Raw genomic sequence first — 22,204 nt, 5'->3', positions numbered from 1 at the left:
GGGTACTATTTAATGAAGCTGAGGACTTGTGAAGCGTTTATTTCTCAAACTAGACACTCTAATGTACTTGTCCTCTTGCTGAGTTGTGCACCGGGGCCTTCCACACCTCTTTCTAATCTGGTTAGAGCCTGTTTGCGCTGTTCTGTGAAGGGAGTAGTACACAGCCTTGTACCATATATTCAGTTTCTTGGCAATGTCTCGCATGGAATAGCCTTCATTTCTCAGAACAAGAATAGACTGACGAGTTTCAGAAGTTCTTTGTTTCGAGCCATTATGAGCCTGTAATCAAACCCACAAATGATGATGCTCCAGATACTCAACTCGTCTAAAGAAGGCCAGTTTTATTGCGTCTTTAATCAGGACAACAGTTTTCAGCTGTGCTAACATAATTGCAAAAGGGTTTTCTAATGATCAATTAGCCTTTTAAAATGATAAACTTGGATTAGCTAACACATCATGCCATTGGAACATAGGAGTGATGATTGCTGATAATGGGCCTCGGTACACCTATGTAGATATTTCTTTTTTTTTTTAAATCAGCCGTTTCCAGCTACAATAGTCATTTACAACATGAACAATGACGACACTGTATTTCTGATCAATTTGATGTTATTTTAATGGACCCAAAATTGTATTTTCTTTCAAAAAAATAGGAAATGTCTAAGTGACCCCAAACTTTTGAACGGTAGTTTAACATATTGAAACAAACTATTCTAAAAATCAACCTGCACAGAGGATGCTGGGAAATGTGATAATGATAGGTGTGGTTTTGGTTCAAAGCGATGTGTATGAGTTTCAGGCCCCTATATTAGTGTAAAACTAGGCCCTCAAAATAAGGCCTACTTTATGATAACATATTCGAGTAGGATTTCACTTGGTGAAGTCCATAGAACTGAAAATGAATGAATGCAACAACCAAGCCTTTTTTCCTGGAGAATTTGCTGTATGCATACGGAGGAGACGTGTGTGAATGCGCAAATGGAAGACGGAGGGGCGAAGGGAAGGGGATTCAGCTACACACACACACACCTTGACCCCTGACCCCTGGGTTTAGTACGGACCTGCACGCCGTCATGGCTGAAGAAGAGGCGGGCGTCAGCTGCAGTGGCCATCTGCAGACAGGTAGCTCCGCCCCACACAGGAGACTTCCTTATAAGGAGGGTGAAGGAGCGTCTTTCACTGCTCTGGTAGCACTCACTGAACACATCTAGAGAGATGATTAAATGGTTAACACTCACTCACTGAAGACTTCTAGAGAGAGAGGAAATGGGTCACAGGTTTTAAAAATTAAGTTTCCCATTAGAAGTCTGGATATGTTTGCTTCAGTCCTCATCTTAAAGGTGTGAAAGTATTGCAAATGGTCTCAGACTGGGATGCAGCAGACTTTCAGAACAGGTGGTCCCTTGCGGTCCGATGCGGAACTGCTACAAAGCATTATGGGGTAACCTTCACTCAGAAAATACAAGCTGCTCACATGTATGCATAACAGAGTTGATAACCACTACATTGACATCCTCACAGTACAAACACACAGCCAGGATAACGCTAACCCACCAAGGGCCAAGTTCTCAAACTTCTGGGCCAGCTCCTTCATAGAGAGCTTGGTCTCCGTCTCACTCTCCAGCTTAGACAGCTCCCTCAGAATCTTACAGCCTGCCAGAGCACTGAGGACAGACTCCCCTGCCTGGAGGGGAGTGGGGAAGAGAGAGAGAGAGAAAGAGAAGCATTGTACATTGGTAAATTAAAGATAGACTCAGCAAGATGATGCAGATGCACAAAGTAAATAGCAGTAGTGGGTCAATTTCCACAACAACTAAGAAGCACGAGGCTAAACCACTCCACTGTTTGGGTCTGGTAGCTACCACGTTGTAGCAACTTGAAGCGAACCCCTGCACATGCACAGATACTCTGTGTGACTGTGTGAGGAGTTTTGCATTATGCTCATCAAAATATCTGCGGTGCTGCTCATGGCAACGTCATTTCACGGAGTCTACCTTTAATGAATGGCCTTTGGAGTCCATGTCATTTTCTACAGATGAGATTGTTGAGTGCGCACATTGTTTAACACTGTCATTACAGCTGCCTGGTCCCATATATTCTTAACTGACTCACCTGGTCAGACCACTCCAGAGTGGCCTAAGGCACTGCATCTCAGTGCTAGAGGCGTCACCACAGACCCTGGTTCGATTCCAGGCTGTATCACAACCGGCCGTGATTGGGAGTCCCATAGGGCGGTGCACAATTGGCCCAGCGTCGTCTGGGTTTGGCCAGAGTAGGCCGTCATTGTAAATAAGAATTTGTTCTTAACTGAGGTTAAACTAAATAGTTATTTCATAAATTACCATCTCCCAGAAGTAGACGGCCATCTCGCCGCGGTTCTGTAGCACGGCCCAGATGAACAGAGAGGCCCAGGGAGAGAGACAGCGCTGCTCCTTGTATGGACACTCCTCCAGCAACAACTTTTTCATGTGCTGAGAGGGAGGATAAGAGGGGGAATAGGGATATAAAGAGGAGGACGGGGTGAAGGAGAGGGAGAGAGTGAAGTCGTCAGTTACCACTCCATTACTGGCCATAGAATGTATCACCATAGTAGCATTGATTATTTTAACTATATTGGTGGAGTCTACACTATCACTGCATCACTGTACCGTATCATTGAGAACAAAGGCATTTGTAATTCATGTCTATGTAGAACAGTGGTGTGAGGGGACACTACTACAAACACTAGCTGCCTCCTAAATGACACCTATCCCCTATATAGTGCACTACTGGGCAGGTACCCTAGTAGTTAAGAGCGTTGGGCCAATAACCGAAAGGTTGCTGGTTCGAATCCCTGAGCCAGCAAAGTGGAAAAATCTGCTGATGAGCAAGGCAGTTAACCCCCAACAACAACTGCAGCCCCACACAGCTCTCTGATTTAGAAGGGTTGGGTTAAATGCGCAAGACACATTTTAGTTGAATGCATTCAGTTGTGCAACTGACTAGGTATCCCCTTTCCCTTCTTCTGACCAGGGCCCTGGTCAAAAGTAGTGCACTACTTATATATAGGGGAGAAAGTGTCATTTGGAATGCAACCACTACCTTCAGTGCTCTCCTGGTGCTGGTGCTCTGGTCCAACTTCAGAGGGCTGTAGTAGAAGGGCTCACACACATCTCCCAGGATGTCCCATAGAAGCCTTGACATCTGAAGGGAGAGGCGAGAGTAAGTCACATAGAACTGAAATGACTACCCACATGAGAAAATACTATAGAATACTAACTATAGAATGATGTAGTATACTATACTACACACGGTAGTAACCCTCGATCATGTGTAGTACACTGTAGCATATTTACAACAGTAATGTCTGCAAAATCCCTACAGTCTGTAAAAACACTACACTTTTCTAACTATAGTAAATATTACCATAGTTAATTAGCATATACCCTGCCTATTCCCCTCCACCATATCCCAATTTGTGCCAACCATAAGTGAGAAACCAAATGCCAAGTATAGACAATATATTGTGTTCCGTACAGGTTATAGAAAATAGCAGAAGCGCTGAACTATCTGTTCAGATTATGGAAAATTTGCTCTTTTAGGTTATGGAAAAAGTGCTATTTCTCCACTAGGTTTCCTCAAGGAGAAAGTCTCCACTTCTATGTCAAAGTTAATAAAACTAAAACACGACAGTATATACTACAATCAGCAAAAAACACTACATGAATTACTATAGTACAGTGCATTCGGAAACTATTCAGGTCCCTTCCCTTTTTCCACATTTTGTTACGTTACAGCCTTATTCTAAAATGTAGTACATGTTTTTTTTCTCATCAATCTACACACAATACCCCATAATGACAAAGCAAAACCAGACACTACAGGGAATACTATAGTATTTATATCATAGTTGTAACGGTCTTCTTCTTCCTCCTCTGAGAAGGAGTAGGAGAGATCAGACCAATGTGCAGCGTGGTAAGTGTCCATTTTAGTTTATTAAACTGAACACTAAAGAACACAAAATAACAAAGTGAATGATACAAACGAAAACCGAAACAGTCCTGAAATGTGAAACAAACATTACAACAGGAAACAATCACCCACAACTCAAAAGTGAAACCAGGCTACCTAAATATGGTTCTCAATCAGGGACAACGATAAACAGCTGCCTCTGATTGAGAACCATACCAGGCCAAACACAGAAATCCCAAATTATAGAAAAAGGAACATAGACTGCCCACCCCAACTCACGCCCTGACCATACTAAAACAAAGACAAAACAAAGAAACTAAGGTCAGAACGTGACAATAGTATACTATAGTATTTTTTCATGTGTTGAAGCAGATTTTCAAAAAAATAAAAACATTTGATCAAATGCTCCTCAACTCCACACAGTGAGTGACCCCATACATCCCCTTTCCCCCTCCCTATTTTTATCAATTTACCATTTCATTTCTCCACAAATACCTAATCACATCAGTACTTTAAAAAAAAAGGCTGTGGCTGTATATCCGACTGACCTCTTTTTCTCCCTACTAAAGATTAGGAAGTTTCTGTGCATGTGTGGATCACCTTCTGCACATGTGTTTCTTGACCTCTACTTTACCCACACATTTTGTGGTCTCTTTCCCTTCACATTTCTCACTGCCAATCATGAATGATAATTTTTCAAGTTTTAGGCATCCCAATAATTTGATCTCAATCAGTTTCATGGGGATATGTACAGTAGCATCGCCTACCTGTGTATTTTGTCTAGTGGTGCACGCTGTTTAGTCTTGGACACATGAGAGAAAATGCTGTGGTGTTTTTCTCTTACAGTAACGTAATACCATGCCATTGTATTCAGTTCTGTTGCGTAGAATACCATCATTATGTGATCTTGCAGACTTTGATTCAGCTATGATCTAACTTTATTAAACAAGCAGCATTTGCCAGAGTAGCCTGTTCTCTATGAGTAGAGCAGAGACTGTGCGTAAAGTAGAGAATAAATACTTTGCGCAGAACGTTATCGACACATGCGCAGAAGCCTCTTTAGTCTGGAGACACCTGCAGCAACTACGATAAAATAAAGTGCAACCCCTCCTCACCTCATACAGGCTGAGCTCTTTGGCCGGCGAGGGTTCTGATATGGGGCTCTTGAGGAGCGAGGCACTGTCCAGAGAGCAGGGGACGGTGGGCAGAGACCCGGCCAAGCCCTGCCTCTCTGTGAGGCGGCGCTGGAGCAGCGTGTAGGCCAGAGAGCTGTCGGAAAGCGAGCGGTACAGGCCCTCCAGACGCCGGTATGTCAGGTAGTCCAGGATGTTGAGGCCATTCTCGGTGAAGAGACGCACGAACTGGGGCTTGTCGTTGATCAGCGCGTCCGTCATGGAATCCTCTAGGTCCTCGTACTGCGGGAGGATGTTTTTCAAAACATATCCATTTGTCGATCTATCTAAAAGAAAATTGTGTCTCTGTCTCTCTCTCTATCCGTCTGTCTGTCAAAATTAAAACAATACTATCGTACTGAGTGATAAAAATAAAAACGCTCCAGAAATTGAACATTTTCTAAATTGTTCTGATTTCCATCTTCTCTGTATTGTTCCTTATTTTCCTAATATTATCCGATACAGAGATATTGAAAACATAGTCTGATAAATGCCCTGTCAACTAAATAACATAACATTAAAAAAAAATGCTGTTAAACAATGGTGATAGTGGTGATCGTGAAGAGCAGCTCACCTGCCATTGGATGCCTCCATTGAAGAGTTCACTCTTAGCGATGTCCACCCTGTTCCAGGCTACTGCTAGCTTCAGCTCCTCTGTGTACTCACTGGCATCGCTGGACACACGTTTACTGGCTGACAGACAAATACATAGAACGAATGAGTAGTTTGACCAGGATCATGTTTAACATACAGTGGGGAGAACAAGTATTTGATAACCTGCAAAATCGGCAGTGTTTCCTATTTACAAAGCATGTAGAGTTCTGTAATTTTTATCATAGGTACACTTCAACTGTGAGAGACAGAATCTAAAACAAAAATCCAGAAAATCACATTGTATGATTAAGTAATTAATTTGCATTGTATTGCATGACATAAGTATTTGATACATCAGAAAAGCAAAACTTAATATTTGGTACAGAAACCTTTGTTTGCAATTACAGAGATCATACATTTCCTGTAGTTCTTGCACACACTGCAGCAGGGATTTTGGCCCACTCCTCCATACAGACCTTCTCCAGATCCTTCAGGTTTCTGGGCTGTCGCTGGGCAATACGGACTTTCAGCTCAATCCAAAGATTTTCTATTGGGTTCAGGTCTGGAGACTGGCTAGGCCACTCCAGGACCTTGAGATGTTTCTTACGCAGCCACTCCTTAGTTGCCCTGGCTGTGTGTTTCGGGTCGTTGTCATGCTGGAAGACCCAGCCACGACCCATCTTCAATGCTCTTACTGAGGGAAGGAGGTTGTTGGCCAAGTTCTTGCGATACATGGCCCCATCCATCCTCCCCTCAATACGGTGCAGTCGTCCTGTCCCCTTTGCAGAAAAGCATCCCCAAAGAATGATGTTTCCACCTACATGCTTCACGGTTGGGATGGTGTTCTTGGGGTTGTACTCATCCTTCTTCTTCCTCCAAACACGGCGAGTGGAGTTTAGACCAAAAAGCTCTATTTTTGTCTCATCAGACCACATGAGCTTCTCCCATTCCTTCTCTGGATCATCCAGATGGTCATTGGCAAACTTCAGATGGACATGCGCTGGCTTGAGCAGGGGGACCTTGCGTGCGCTGCAGGATTTTAATCCATGACGGCGTAGTGTGTTACTAATGGTTCTTTGAGACTGTGGTCCCAGCTCTCTTCAGGTCATTGACCAGGTCCTGCCGTGTAGTTCTGGGCTGATCCCTCACCTTCCTCATGATCATTGATGCCCCACGAGGTGAGATCTTGCATGGAGCCCCAGACCGAGGGTGATTGACCGTCATCTTGAACTTCTTCCATTTGCTAATAATTGCGCCAACAGTTGTTGCATTCTCACCAAGCTGCTTGCCTATTGTCCTGTAGCCCATCCCAGCCTTGTGCAGGTCTACAATTTTATCCCTGATGTCTTTACACAGCTCTCTGGTCTTTGCCATTGTGGAGAGGTTGGAGTCTGTTTGATTGAGTGTGTAGACAGGTGTCTTTTATACAGGTAACGAGTTCAAACAGGTGCAGTTAATACAGATAATGAGTGGAGAACAGGAGGGATCCTTAAAGAAAAACCAACAGGTATGTGAGAGCCGGTATTCTTACTGGTTGGTAGGTGATCAAATACTTATGTCATGCAATAAAATGCAAATGAATTACTTAAAAATCATACAATGTGATTTTCTGGATTTTTGTTTTAGATTCCGTCTCTCACAGTTGAAGTGTACCAATGATAAAAATGACAGACCTCTACATGCTTTGTAAGTAGGAAAACCTGCAAAATCGGCAGTGTATCAAATACTTGTTCTCCCCACTGTATCTGTCAACAGATAGCAAACGCGCACACACACACACACCATACACACACGCGCACAGACACAAATAGACATGCAGACGGAAGAATACATGCACGCACGCACGCGCATACACACACACACACTTCTACCTCTGACGAGAGCCTTCAGTAGCACTGTGTCAAAATCATCAGAACTCTCCTGCTCCCCATGGAACACTGTGATCAGATCTCTGTTCTGGTAGATACTCAGAGCCTGGTGAGAGAGAGGAGGGAGGTATAGAGAGAGAAGGGTAAAGAAGAAAGAAAAGGTTATGTGCTCACTTACATAAACTTGCTTGCTTTCTCTCTCACAGACACACACACACGTAGCAGTACTTCCGTCCCTCTCCTTATCCAAACCAGGCTTGAACCCAGGACCCTCTGAACTCATCACCAATTGCCACCCAAGAAGCAACGTTACTTATCGCTCCACAAAAGTCAACGGAAACAACTACTTCTATGCCTCAGAGCGGGTGACATCACCAATTGAACGCTACTAGCGCATCGCTAACTAGCTGGCCATTTCACAAACACACCCATCCACACACAAGCAAGCTCTCACAGTCGCACTGCAGAATTAAACGTTTATCCAAGTGTTTTTGACACCCTGGTTTGCTCCTACTGCTCTGTATCATTCCATTTCTCCAGAAGTAAAATTTGTAAGTTAATGGTTAAGTTTAGACACTCATTCCGAATGGAAATGGTAAGGGTTAAAGGTTAAGGTTCGGGATTGGGTTAAAACAGAAACAGTGCCCACCACTGGGATCAAACACACAACCTTCTGATCCACAGTAATGGGAATATTTCCATCTACTATCCTAGGATTATGCACATCTGCTATCCCCGGCCACAATGCCCTAAAAAAACCTCAAGACTACTTGATAGTAATAGTGCTCACTGTTGCCCCTACTGACCGGTTTTGAAGGGATTTCCTGATGTCCTCAGTGCATAGCTATACCTCCAATTTCGAAGTCAATCTTGAAGGATCTCCCTGACACACACACACACCTCCCCCCACACACACCCGTCCACACACACACATCCCAGCCCACCCCCACTCACCCTGTCCACCAGCTTCTCCAGGTCTGCCTCGGCAGTGAAGTGCCTCCGGACCCTCTCACGGGCCCTGTCGCGCAGCTCAGCACTGGGGCTCTTGCTCCCCTCAGCCTCTGGCTGGGGAGAGGGGGGGCTCATGGGCCCGGCTGACAGTGCATCCAGCAGCTCACAGATAAGGTCCGCAGCTGGACCAGAACCATTCAACACCAGCCAGGGAGTAGCCTTCTTCAGAGAGAGATCCACCCTCTGAGGGAGAGAGGGAGGGAGGGCGAAAAGCAGAAGAGAGTGAGAGAAAGTGAAAGAAGGAGAGATAAGAGGGAAAGGGAAATTCAAAATGGAAGGAGAGAGAAAGAGGGGTTAATGAGAATGTTCTGGTCATGCACAGTAATGTACTATAGGCCTAGTGTATAGAACTTTCGCATTCCGGTCGCATTCCGCGTCGCTCCACAGGTAGTATCACTTTTTCACTTCATTTCATTACAGTCCCAACGGTGTGATTTGTTTGATCGTAGCTAGCTACATAGCTAGCTACATAGCCGTCTTTGTTTCAAAGATAATTGTGTAGTCTAGAGCGATTTTCTAGGTTAGCTAGCCAGCTATTGTCGTTCTCCTAACGCAACGTAACGTAACCAACACTGCTAGCTAGCCAGCTAGCTCCCGATAAGCAGCATTGTAGAAACTTCACACTCAACGGTACGACTTGATTAGGGTAGTGTCAACAACGCAGCTAGCCTACCCCAGCAGTACTCTATCATTTTAATCATTTTAGTCAATTAGATTCTTGCTACGTAAGCTTAACTTTCTGAACATTCGAGACGTGTAGTCCACTTGTCATTCCAATCTCCTCTGCATTAGCGTAGCCTCTTCTCTAGCCTGTCAACTATGTGTCTGTCTATCCCTGTTCTCTCCTCTCTGCACAGACCATACAAACGCTCCACACCGCATGGCCGCAGCCACCTAATCTGGTGGTCCCAGCGCGCACGACCCACGTGGAGTTCCAGGTCTCCGGTAGCCTCTGGAACTGCCGATCTGCGGCCAACAAGGCAGAGTTCATCTCAGCCTATGTCTCCCTCCAGTCCCTCGACTTCTTGGCTCTGACGGAAACATGGATCACCACAGACAACACCGCTACTCCTACTGCTCTCTCTTCGTCCGCCCACGTGCTCTCGCACACCCCGAGAGCTTCTGGTCAGCGGGGTGGTGGCACCGGGATCCTCATCTCTCCCAAGTGGTCATTCTCTCTTTCTCCCCTTACCCATCTGTCTATCGCCTCCTTTGAATTCCATGCTGTCACAGTTACCAGCCCTTTCAAGCTTAACATCCTTATCATTTATCGCCCTCCAGGTTCCTCGGAGAGTTCATCAATGAGCTTGATGCCTTGATAAGCTCCTTTCCTGAGGACGGCTCACCTCTCACAGTTCTGGGCGACTTTAACCTCCCCACGTCTACCTTTGACTCATTCCTCTCTGCCTCCTTCTTTCCACTCCTCTCCTCTTTTGACCTCACCCTCTCACCTTCCCCCTACTCACAAGGCAGGCAATACGCTCGACCTCATCTTTACTAGATGCTGTTCCTCCACTAACCTCATTGCAACTCCCCTCCAAGTCTCCGACCACTACCTTGTATCCTTTTCCTCTCGCTCTCATCCAACACTTCCCACACTGCCCCTACTCGGATGGTATCGCGCCGTCCCAACCTTCGCTCTCTCCCCCGCTACTCTCTCCTCTTCCATCCTATCATCTCTTCCCTCTGCTCAAACCTTCTCCAACCTATCTCCTGATTATGCCTCCTCAACCCTCCTCTCCTCCCTTTCTGCATCCTTTGACTCTCTATGTCCCCTATCCTCCAGGCCGGCTCGGTCCTCCCCTCCCGCTCCGTGGCTCGACGACTCATTGCGAGCTCACAGAACAGGGCTCCGGGCAGCCGAGCGGAAATGGAGGAAAACTCGCCTCCCTGCAGACCTGGCATCCTTTCACTCCCTCCCTCTACATTTTCCTCCTCTGTCTCTGCTGCTAAAGCCACTTTCTACCACTCTAAATTCCAAGCATCTGCCTCTAACCCTAGGAAGCTCTTTGCCACCTTCTCCTCCCTCTTGAATCCTCCTCCCCCTCCCCCCCTCCTCCCTCTCTGCAGATGACTTCGTCAACCATTTTGAAAAGAAGGTCGACGACATCCGATCCTCGCTTGCTAAGTCAAACGACACCGCTGGTTCTGCTCACACTGCCCTACCCTGTGCTCTGACCTCTTTCTCCCTCTCTCTCCAGATGACATCTCGCGTCTTGTGACGGCCGGCCGCCCAACAACCTGCCCGCTTGACCCTATCCCCTCCTCTCTTCTCCAGACCATCTCCGGTGACCTTCTCCCTTACCTCACCTCGCTCATCAACTCATCCCTGACCGCTGGCTACGTCCCTCCCGTCTTCAAGAGAGCGAGAGTTGCACCCCTTCTGAAAAAACCTACACTCGATCCCTCCGATGTCAACAACTACAGACCAGTATCCCTTCTTTCTTTTCTCTCCAAAACTCTTGAACGTGCCGTCCTTGGCCAGCTCTCCCGCTATCTCTCTCAGAATGACCTTCTTGATCCAAATCAGTCAGGTTTCAAGTCTAGTCATTCAACTGAGACTGCTCTTCTCTGTATCACGGAGGCGCTCCCCACTGCTAAAGCTAACTCTCTCTCCTCTGCTCTCATCCTTCTAGACCTATCGGCTGCCTTCGATACTGTGAACCATCAGATCCTCCTCTCCACCCTCTCCGAGTTGGGCATCTCCGGCGCGGCCCACGCTTGGATTGCGTCCTACCTGACAGGTCGCTCCTACCAGGTGGCGTGGCGAGAATCCGTCTCCTCACCACGTGCTCTCACCACTGGTGTCCCCCAGGGCTCTGTTCTAGGCCCTCTCCTATTCTCGCTATACACCAAGTCACTTGGCTCTGTCATAACCTCACATGGTCTCTCCTATCATTGCTATGCAGACGACACACAATTAATCTTCTCCTTTCCCCCTTCTGACGACCAGGTGGCGAATCGCATCTCTGCATGTCTGGCAGACATATCAGTGTGGATGACGGATCATCACCTCAAGCTGAACCTCGGCAAGACGGAGCTGCTCTTCCTCCCGGGAAGGACTGCCCGTTCCATGATCTCGCCATCACGGTTGACAACTCCATTGTGTCCTCGTCCCAGAGCGCTAAGAACCTTGGCGTGATCCTGGACAACACCCTGTCGTTCTCAAATAACATCAAGGCGGTGGCCCGTTCCTGTAGGTTCATGCTCTACAACATCCGCAGAGTACGACCCTGCCTCACACAGGAAGCGGCGCAGGTCCTAATCCAGGCACTTGTCATCTCCCGTCTGGATTACTGCAACTCGCTGTTGGCTGGGCTCCCTGCCTGTGCCATTAAACCCCTACAACTCATCCAGAACGCCGCAGCCCGTCTGGTGTTCAACCTTCCCAAGTTCTCTCACGTCACCCCGCTCCTCCGCTCTCTCCACTGGCTTCCAGTTGAAGCTCGCATCCGCTACAAGACCATGGTGCTTGCCTACGGAGCTGTGAGGGGAACGGCACCTCAGTACCTCCAGGCTCTGATCAGGCCCTACACCCAAACAAGGGCACTGCGTTCATCCACCTCTGGCCTGCTCGCCTCCCTACCACTGAGGAAGTACAGTTCCCGCTCAGCCCAGTCAAAACTGTTCGCTGCTCTGGCCCCCAATGGTGGAACAAACTCCCTCACGACGCCAGGACAGCGGAGTCAATCACCACCTTCCGGAGACACCTGAAACCCCACCTCTTTAAGGAATACCTAGGATAGGATAAAGTAATCCTTCTCCCCTCCCCCCTTAAAAGACCTAGATGCACTATTGTAAAGTGGCTGTTCCACTGGATGTCATAAGGTGAAAGCACCAATTTGTAAGTCGCTCTGGATAAGAGCGTCTGCTAAATGACTTAAATGTAATGTAAATGTAGTGATGTCATGAAAAGTAAAGCAAGTCATAGTGATGATAGTGATGTTGCCATAGCTTACCTCCAGCATGGCAGCGTCCCCTGAGATGAGCATACACAATACAGGGACATCTATACTGCCACTGCCTGGAAAACAGGTACAGGGAAGGGGTGTAGGACAAATGGGAGAAGTCCATAAAATCACGTTTTTAAGTCATGAATCATTGATCAGATGTCATAGTCAATGTCCATCAATGTTTCATGATTTACTACTTATAAGAATATTTATAAGAATATGTATTTCCACAAGCATCATGGAAGACTGCGAATGTATCAAATTATTGTCAAGTCTTTTGCAATATTCAGTAAGGTTAAATACACACAATAATGTGACTATTGTGAATAGTCAGATTAATAATAGTTTGTGTTGACGTTTACGTGCCTTTCAAGAAGAACGATTTCCCCTATAATCCTGTTTACTCGGATACATCTGAAATCTGGCAATTTGACGGGACTTTGAAAAAATGCAAAACATCTGCATTCAAAATAAATGTTCTACCACAGCAACCATGTTATTTTTGTGAAGCATATTTGATTCTGAGTTCGAACATATAAAGTTTGTATGTAAAAACTATTTCTAAGATGCATACTTTCAATATTTCCGAACTCCCTTCACTCGTGCAAAATAATTCAATTTGAGCTGCTCGTGGCTAGCATGCACAAATCAAATACACCGCTGACTCTGAGTGAGGCGTTTCCATATCCCCAATAATTCTAAAGATTGCTCAGAGGACCAGACGTATCAGTTTATGCTTACTTTGATTATGACCGTGCGCGGAATTAGATGAGCAGAGTAAGGAGTTTACAGGACTAATGCCATACTCAGTTTAATAATATCTAATTATTAGTGTGCATGTAAACGTGATCAGATTGTGAATGTTATTGATCTCATTGTGAATGTCCATCATATGAATGTCAATGTGTGAATATTTCATGATTTACTACTCATAGAATAATTTTTTTTTTTTTAAACCTTCATTTAACTAGGCAAGTCCGTTTAAGAACAAATTATTTTTACAATGACGGCCTACCACGGCCTAACCCGGATGATGCTGAGCCAATTGTGCGCCGCGCTACGGGACTCCCAATCACGGCCGGATGTGATGCAGCCTGGATTCGAACCAATATAAGACTATGTATTTTTACAAGTTAGTTCCTTACAAAAAAATAAAAACACAATTGAACACTTCACGATAAGTCATCCTTGCGTCTTTTAGAGAGTAGGGAGACCATGCCAATCATCTGTGTCGATCTAATTTTAATATGTGTACCAACGGATCTCAATGACAAAATAAAATAGAATATTGCCAAGTATTTATAGTGTTGATGTCAACAACAAAAACGTCCATGTTTCGCTCACCAGAGGAGTTCAACTTTGGATGAATTGTCATACATTGTTAATGTTAGTCTTTCTTACTGAAATATATAAATAACCCATCAAATATTAGCGATACGAAAAAGTTACACAAGCGTCACTGAATTCCATTAAACTAGTCGTATTTACCAAACGCTAGCAAAGCCGGGCTGGCGTTATGGGCGGGACTCCTTGCTCATCAAAATAAAATATTCAAATAATTGATAGTTGAAGGTGGCGTACCTTGTTGATAATCACCTTGGTAATTGCCTCGAAACTGAACCTAAACTATACCGAAACTAATTTCACACTTTTAACGACAGATTAAATAAATGTAAAGTATGATGAGGAGAAAGGGAGAGAATGGGTGAGTTGCTGCCTGCCATAAAATGAGGGACAGTGTCTGACAGACCAATCAACCTGCACATGTCCTCTACTGTATGCTTATTGCTTTTGTTCAATGTATGGTTATTTTGACCCTTGATTATTGTTGTTACTGATGTCCCGTCGACAACTTTGATTCTTATTATTTTCATATTGTAAGTATCCAAAGTAAGATTTGGCAATATGTACATTGTTACGTCATGCCAATAAAGCTAATTGAATTGAATTGATGAGCGAGGGGAAACGAAAGACACATTATTATGTAGGGTAGAGCCATTCTATTGTATTGATTCATTCTATTATAATCTCAAAATGATATGTAGCCTACCCACTACATATCCACCGAATCCAAGCAAAATAATGACAGAACGGTGGGCACTGAGAAGGTGCTTGCACCACCACCAAATGAAAGGAAAACACTGTTTGGATAGAACAAGCTGGTGACAATGCTACAGACCGATTATCAGCACAAAATGTTACCAGTGAGAAAGCAGGCCCTACATCTCAAGTAAAAAAACAAATCAGCAACGCAATCACCAGCTTTCGTTGTTTATGTGACACGGGCTTGCTCCAACTGATAATTGATTATTTTTGACTGTTGTCATATTGACATGTATATTCATTATAATGCCATTATTGCGTGTGTGCTGATTTCCCCTATTTATCAAGCATACTTGGCATACAGTATCTCATTTACATAAGTATTCACTCCCCTGAGTCAATACTTTGTAGAAGCACCTTACAGCTGTGAGTAGCGATTACAGCTGTGATTCTTTCTGGGTAAGTCTCTTAAGAGCTTTCCACACCAGGATTGTGCAACATGTGTCCATTATTCTTTTCAAAGTTCTTCAAAAGGTCTGTCAAATTGGTTGTTGATCATTGCTAGATAACCATTTTCAGGTAGATTTAAGTCAAAACTGTAACTCGGCCCCTCAGGAACATTCATTGTCTTCTTGGTAAGCCTTGTCCTTGTGTTTTAGGTTATTGTCCTGCTGAAAGGTGAATTCATCTCCAAGTGTCTGGTAGAAAGACGACTGAGCCAGGTTTTCCTCCATAATGTTGCCTGTAATTAGCTATATTCATCATGTTTTTATCCTGAAAAACTCCCCAGTCCTTAATGATTACAAGAATACCCATACCACTATGCTTGAACATGATGTGTTGTATTGGATTTGCCCCAAACAGCCACATTTTTTGCAGTATTACTTCAGTGCCTTGTTGCAAACAGAATATGTGTTTAGGAACATTTGTATCTGTACAGGCTTCATTTTCACTCTGTCAATTAGGTTAGTATTGTGGAGTAACTAGAATGTTGTTGATCTATCCTGTTTTCTCCCATCACAGCCATTAATAAACTCTGTACCTCTTTTAAAGTCACCATTGGCCTCATGGTGAAATCCCTGAGCGGTTTCCTTCCTATCCAGCAATTTAAGTTAGGAAGGACACCTGTATCTAGTGACTGGATATTTAATGTCTGCTTTTTATTATTTTTTCCCATCTACCAATAGCCCTTCTTTGCGAGGCATTCCAAACCTCCCTGGTCTTTGTGGTTGAATCTGTGTTTGAAATTCACCGCTCGACAGGGACCTTACAGATAATTGTATGTGTGGGGTACAGAGATGAGGTAGTCATTCAAAAATCAGGTTAAACAATATTATTGCACACAGAGTGATTTATTATTGTACACACAGCTATCACATTTGGTTCCTTGGAAGTTGTGGGAACGTATGTTTTTGGTTTCACATTGGTTGTGGGAACGAAGCCATAGGTATCTGACCGCCAAAAACATTTTTTAAACATTCAGAGAACAGAAGTGACAATTTAGCCTGTTCTGTGAAAGTTTATTTTTAGGTTGTAGGGAGGTTCTGAGAACATTTTCTTGGGAGATTTTATTAACGCTCTGAGAATGGAAATTCTAGGTTATATGTAGGTTTTTGACCAACTTCCTTAAAATTATGACTGAATGTTTCAATAAGACTGCTAGATTTTTTGGGATTCACTTTTTTGAACTCCAAGCACAGATAAACATGGAAATTAATTTCCGTAGGCATTATCGTTCAAACACATTTCTTTTTATTGTGATAGAGCATCAGTGAAATTCAAACCTATGATATTTTGTTTTCTAGTCATGGAATTAGACCACTAGGATGGAGCTAGCATGCTATGATTTTTTACGCAAACAAAGCTGTTCATTTTAGTCTGTTCAAACAGACCCCATTTCAAAGGAAACAAACACTCATTAAGATCAGGTGATGCTAACAACACACCTGAACTCATTTAACAAGATAGAGGATATAGAGAGTATTGTTGACGCTGAGAATAGAATGTATATGTTTTTAAATAACATTATTAGAACGTTCTCTGAAAGTTGCAATAGTGTTGTGGTTTTTATGAAAAGTTTTCTTCATGTTCTGAGAACTGAATTTAGAGGTTATTGATGTTAATGTGTACAATAATAAAATATATACATTCCCAGAATATTGCCAAGGACCTTACATTCTCTGAACGTTCTGAAAACATTGTTTCAGTTACACCATTTTTTCAAACGTTCCCAGAATATAGTAAAAATATGACATTAAATCTAACCACATAGGAACTTGTGTGGAATGTTCTGTGGAAGTTCTGCAATTTCCACAGAAAACCTTTTTTCTTAACGTTATCGGAAACAATTTGAGAACATGTCTTAATCTAAACCATGAGAAAACCTGTAGGAAACTTTATGCTGAAGTACTAAAATTTCCACAGAAGAACATTGTTTCTTAACATTATTTGAACTATTCGAGAACTTTCACAATGTCAAACCAGTTGGAGAACGTTCCTAGAATTGAAATTAAATGTAATCATGTTTGAGCTTTTAGAAGCAATGAAATATTTGAATGAAAATAACGTTTTTTTGTCAAGTTCCTTAAATGTGCTGAGAATGTTCCAATGCCAAGCAACTATCCTCCATTATTCCCAGAAAGTTGTAGGAAGGTTGAATGCAAAATAACCATAGAACAACTACACTCTCACCAAGCTCTTAGAAACAGATGGTTCTCAGAACGTTATGTGCTAGCTGGGCTGTGTCTCACCCCAGATGCCTGTGCGTTGGTGGGAGATGTAGTCCTCCATCTTGGCCCTGAAGACCATCTCCCCCCCCCGCCGGCCTACACTCCCATCATCCACCAGCAGGAAGGCCTGGTAGTTATTATCCAGGCAGCACGAGTCACGGGATGTGTTCTGGACATAATATCGTGCTGGAAAACTACCCTGGGGGGGAGGGTTAGAGAATGTGTGAGAGAGAGAAATTATGGGTAGAGAATGGGATCAGAGGAGGAGAGAAGGGGTAAAGGAAGAGGGGAGAGAGATCAGGGTAGAGAGAGAGAGGGAGAGAGACGTAGTAAGAGAGAGAGAGAAGAAGACATTGTGATTCTCATCCCATGTAATAAAAATACCTCGTTGTTATTAATTTGATTTCCTGTGGTTTTGGATTTCTCAACCTAAAAGGACATCTTATTGAAAGAGAGAAAGAAATAGAGTGAAAGAGAGAAGGGATAAAAAGGAGAAGGAAGGGGACATAAATAAATTAGGAAAGTGAGTGAGAAGCAAAGAGGGGAGAGATGAAAGTGAACAAAATTCTATAATTGTATATAGTGCCAGTGTACAGTAGCGTGTTCCTATGCATTCCTGTGTGTGTGTGTTTCTATGTCTGTGTCACGTGCATGCTTAATACTGTATACATTGAACATTGTGTGTGCGTAAATGTACCTGTGTGTTGATGAGCTGCTGTCTGTTGTGCACCAACCCCCAGGGGGCCACGCCCACAGCGATGACTTTCTTCTGGGACAGGGAGGAGGCCGCCGCCGCATGATCCCTCACTGCTTCCCCAACACAATGACTCACTCCCTCCCTCAGCCCCCCCGTCACTATCCATGCCCCTGGGAGAGAGGGGGGAGGTAGAGGAGAAGGAAGAGAGGGAGGGAGGGAGTGAGTGAGTGAGAAAAATAAAAAAGAGGGAGCGAGAGATATGGGAAGAAAGGGCAGTGAGGGCGTGAGACAGAGCATGAGAGAAATGTTTATGACACAATTATAATATGCCACTTAGCAGATGTCACTATTCAAAGCGACTTGTAGTACAGTGATTGCATAACTGTGACCCCTGCAGGAATTGAACCCCCACAACCTTGGGATAGCAAACACCACACTCTTACCGACTGAGCAACCAGGATGGACAATGGACTATAGACAGATAAGGAACATAAGCTTGTTGGTTATGAGTCAAGGGCACCGTGAAAACATGTAACTGGCAGTGAAAGATGACATCAAATAAATTATATTTTTTTGGAATGAGGCCCAGGAAGGATTTGTTTAAAATACTTCATTTGAATGCTGAACTACATGCACTTATTTACACTTACTCAAAGTATATCCTGTTCTACTGGTTGGCCTCTTACCATTGCTGTGTCTGCTAATTGTATGCTCTATGGACAACCTGCTTATTGGCTTGCCTTGCTTTAATCAACAACTGTCTGGCCTAGATGGTCATGTGTCCTGTAAACTTTTAACCCATACAGCCAGAGGAGGAAGAGAATGAGAAGGAAGAGGAGGAGGAAGAGAATGAGAAGGAAGAGGAGGAGGAAGAGAAGGAGGGTAAATTATAACAGCAATGCAACTCTAATTGGTAGAACGGACATACTTTTAATTCCACCTGATCCGCTCTGTCCCTACAATACGTTATGAAAGTAAATACCTCATGTATTGATGTCATAGGATCGTATATACATATCTATAAAACAACCATGCTGTTTGTCCTCAGTGAATCTTGGGGATATGTACAGTATTTCTGCCAGAAAATCATCAGTTCCGTGGTTCATCTTAATGGGATAACATATATGAATTCATGATATATTAAACAAATAGATTAAACGGAGTGGGCGTTATTCTCACCTGTGCCCTATTCCGAACTGACCAACCTCAAACCCAGGACACCTGGGTGTGTGTGTGTCAAATCAATCAAAGTTTATTTGTCATGTATACAGATTTGCAGATGTTATCGCAAGTGCAGCGAAATGCTTGTGTTTCAGTGCAGTAATACCTAGCCATACAAAACAATACACTCATAATCCAAACGGTAATACAGTATCAAAGCAAGCAATGTCAGAGTCCGGAAATATATATATATATACAGTATATACATACATATATCAGAGGAGGAAGGGGAGGACCATCCTCCTCGGTTATTTTGTCATTTTTTATATACCGCACCAGTCAAAAGTTTGGACACACCTACTCATTCCAGTATTTGTCTTAATTTTTACTATTATCTAGTGTATAGCACTAGTTACTGTATATAGGGTGAGTAATAACTAGAATACAGTATATACATAGAAAGTGGGTAAAACAATATGTAAACATTAAAGTGACCGATGTTCAATGACTATGTTCACAGGACTGCGGTCTCTAAGGTGCAGGGTACCGTGTCTATGTGTGTCTCACCTGTGCTCTGTGCTGCCCTGACCAGCCCCTGTCTCAGCACCTCCCTGACCCAGGTCTTGACTTTCTCGCACCCCTCACCCCCCACCACAGAAACCACCAGGTTGGGGGAGGGTACCCCCCAGTGGGCTGTCATCAGGGTGTATACCATCTGAGGGGTGGTGTCGCACGACAGGCGCAGGAACTGACCAATAGGAAGAGAGAAGAATGGATGAGGTGGAGGAGGAGGAGGGGACAACGAGTATCGCAATACAGGGATGATTATCAAGAAGCTGTGGTGAATTGGTGCTGCTACATCAAGTAATTGCTAATTGGTTATTCTGCCTATGGTGTAGTTCACCAGTGGCAAAGAGATGTCGGTACAGGTGAGAACACTCCGTCTGACTGATGTGAGGGCTGGCAGCACATGCTAGAACTCCTCTACCATTGTTCCATAGAATGCCAGACAGGCGTTCTGCTGTGAAATGAATAAACACGACAGGCTCATACCTCACCTCTGCTATGTCAAAGCTCTCTCATTGTCGATATGAAAGACACTTCACCAGCAACTGACGGAGCAACAAGGCCCGACGTAAACGAGCCAGAGGTTGAAATGAAATACGTTCACATTGTTGTCATTTAGTGTCAACGAATGCTTGAGTGACATGTTAGTTTCATAACGTATAGCATCTTATAACATCATGAAATTAGGTAAGTAAGTAAAGCCTTGGACAATTATGCTTTGTCTGAGCCAGAATGGCCCACAGGGCAAGAGCCTCCTGTTTCTTTAGCATGAGGCAGCTTGATGTACAAGTACACACCCTGATGCTATTCTGTCGCAGAGCCTTACCCCCCAATCCATCTACTTAATGCTAAGTGCAGAGCAGGGGCATCAGGTCCCATTTATTAGTCTTTGGTATGATTTGACAAGGGATCGAACCCCCAATCTTCCAATTTTAAGACTAACATTCTTACCACAATGCCACTAAAATGGTAAATCATGAGATTTCCATAAATTCAATCACTCAGTAGGGTTATATGGTAACATACACTATATATACAAAAGTATGTGGACACCCCTTCAAATGAGTGGATTGGGCTCTTTCGGCCACACCCGTTGCTGACAGGTGTACAGTCGTGGCCAATAGTTTTGAGAATGTCACAAATATACATTTTCACAAAGTTTGCTGCCTCAGTTTGTATGATGGCAATTTGCAGCATATATGCCAGAATGTTATGAAGAGTGATTAGATGGATTGCAATTAATTGCAAAGTCCCTCTTCGCCATGCAAATGAACTGAATCCCCCAAAAACATTTCCACTGCATTTCAGCACTGCCACAATAGGACCAGCTGACATCATGTCAGTGATTCTCTCGTTAACACAGGTGTGAGTGTTGACGAGGACAAGGCTGAAGATCACTCTGTCATGCTGATTGAGTTCGAATAACAGACTGGAAGCTTCAAAAGGAGGGTGGTGCTTGGAATCATTGTTCTTCTTCTGTCAATCATGGTTAACTGCAAGGAAACACGTGCCGTCATCATTGCTTTGCACAAAAAGGGCTTCACAGGCAAGGATATTGCTGCCAGTAAGATTGCACCTAAATCAACAGTTTATCGGATCATCAAGAACTTCAAGGAGAGGGGTTAAATTGTTGTGAAGAAGGCTTCAGGGCGCCCAAGAAAGTCCAGCAAGCGCCAGGACAGTCTCCTAAAGTTGATTTAGCTGTGGGATCGGGGCACCACCAGTACAGAGCTTGCTCAGGAATGGCAGCAGGCAGGTGTGAGTGCATCTGCACGCACAGTGAGGCGAAGACTTTTGGAGGATGGCCTGGTGTCAAGAAAGGCAGCAAAGAAGCAACTTCTCTCCAGGAAAAAGGGACAGATTGATATTGTACAAGGTACAGGGATTGGACTGCTGAGGCCTGGGGTAAAGTCATTTTCTCTGATGATTTTCTCATTTTCTCTGATGAATCCCCTTTGTTTGGGGCATCCGGAAAAAAACTTGACTGGAGAAGACCAGGTGAGCGCGACCATCAGTTCTGTGTCATGCCAACAGTAAAGCATCCTGAGACCATTCATGTGTGGGGTTGCTTCTCAGCCAAGGGAGTGGGCTCACTCACAATTTTGCCTAAGAACACAGCCATGAATAAAGAATGGTACCAACACATCCTCCGAGAGCAACTTCTCCCAACCATCCAGGAACAGTTTGGTGAAGAACAATGCCTTTTCCAGCATGATGGAGCACCTTGCCATAAGGCAAAAGTGATAATTAAGTGGCTCGGGGAACAAAACATCAATATTTTGGGTCCATGGCCAGGAAACTCCCCAGACCTTAACCCCATTGAGAACTTGTGGTCAATCCTCAAGAGGCGGGTGGACAAACAAAACCCCACAAATTCTGACAAACTCCAAGCATTGATTATGCGAGAATGGGCTGCCATCATTCAGGATGTGGCCCAGAAGTTAATTGATGCCAGGGC

At 44.1% G+C, this 22,204-nt stretch overlaps 1 protein-coding gene across 3 annotated transcripts in view; it reads right to left on the bottom strand.

The window, feature by feature from the left end:
* The window catches only part of trpm4a (transient receptor potential cation channel, subfamily M, member 4a), a 60,888-nt gene that overhangs the window by 12,460 nt on the left and 26,224 nt on the right, over positions 1 to 22,204 (bottom strand). For 2 of the 3 annotated variants that reach the window (XM_065011089.1, XM_029635283.2), the window contains exons 4-15: positions 19,747 to 19,927; positions 18,019 to 18,188; positions 17,343 to 17,520; positions 12,556 to 12,620; positions 8,540 to 8,779; positions 7,589 to 7,691; positions 5,698 to 5,816; positions 5,067 to 5,366; positions 3,082 to 3,183; positions 2,343 to 2,471; positions 1,555 to 1,684; positions 1,062 to 1,207 (exon numbers count right to left, since the gene is read on the bottom strand). In XM_065011089.1, the coding sequence (XP_064867161.1) occupies positions 1,062 to 1,207; positions 1,555 to 1,684; positions 2,343 to 2,471; positions 3,082 to 3,183; positions 5,067 to 5,366; positions 5,698 to 5,816; positions 7,589 to 7,691; positions 8,540 to 8,779; positions 12,556 to 12,620; positions 17,343 to 17,520; positions 18,019 to 18,188; positions 19,747 to 19,927 (1,863 nt within the window). The remainder of the gene's footprint in view (positions 1 to 1,061; positions 1,208 to 1,554; positions 1,685 to 2,342; positions 2,472 to 3,081; positions 3,184 to 5,066; positions 5,367 to 5,697; positions 5,817 to 7,588; positions 7,692 to 8,539; positions 8,780 to 12,555; positions 12,621 to 17,342; positions 17,521 to 18,018; positions 18,189 to 19,746; positions 19,928 to 22,204) is intronic. The other variant, XM_065011090.1, reaches the window with a different exon arrangement.

The sequence above is a fragment of the Oncorhynchus nerka genome, linkage group LG26 (genome assembly GCF_034236695.1).
Source record: "Oncorhynchus nerka isolate Pitt River linkage group LG26, Oner_Uvic_2.0, whole genome shotgun sequence".
NCBI lineage: Eukaryota > Metazoa > Chordata > Actinopteri > Salmoniformes > Salmonidae > Oncorhynchus > Oncorhynchus nerka.
This window is presented reverse-complemented; position numbering and strand designations above follow the sequence as displayed.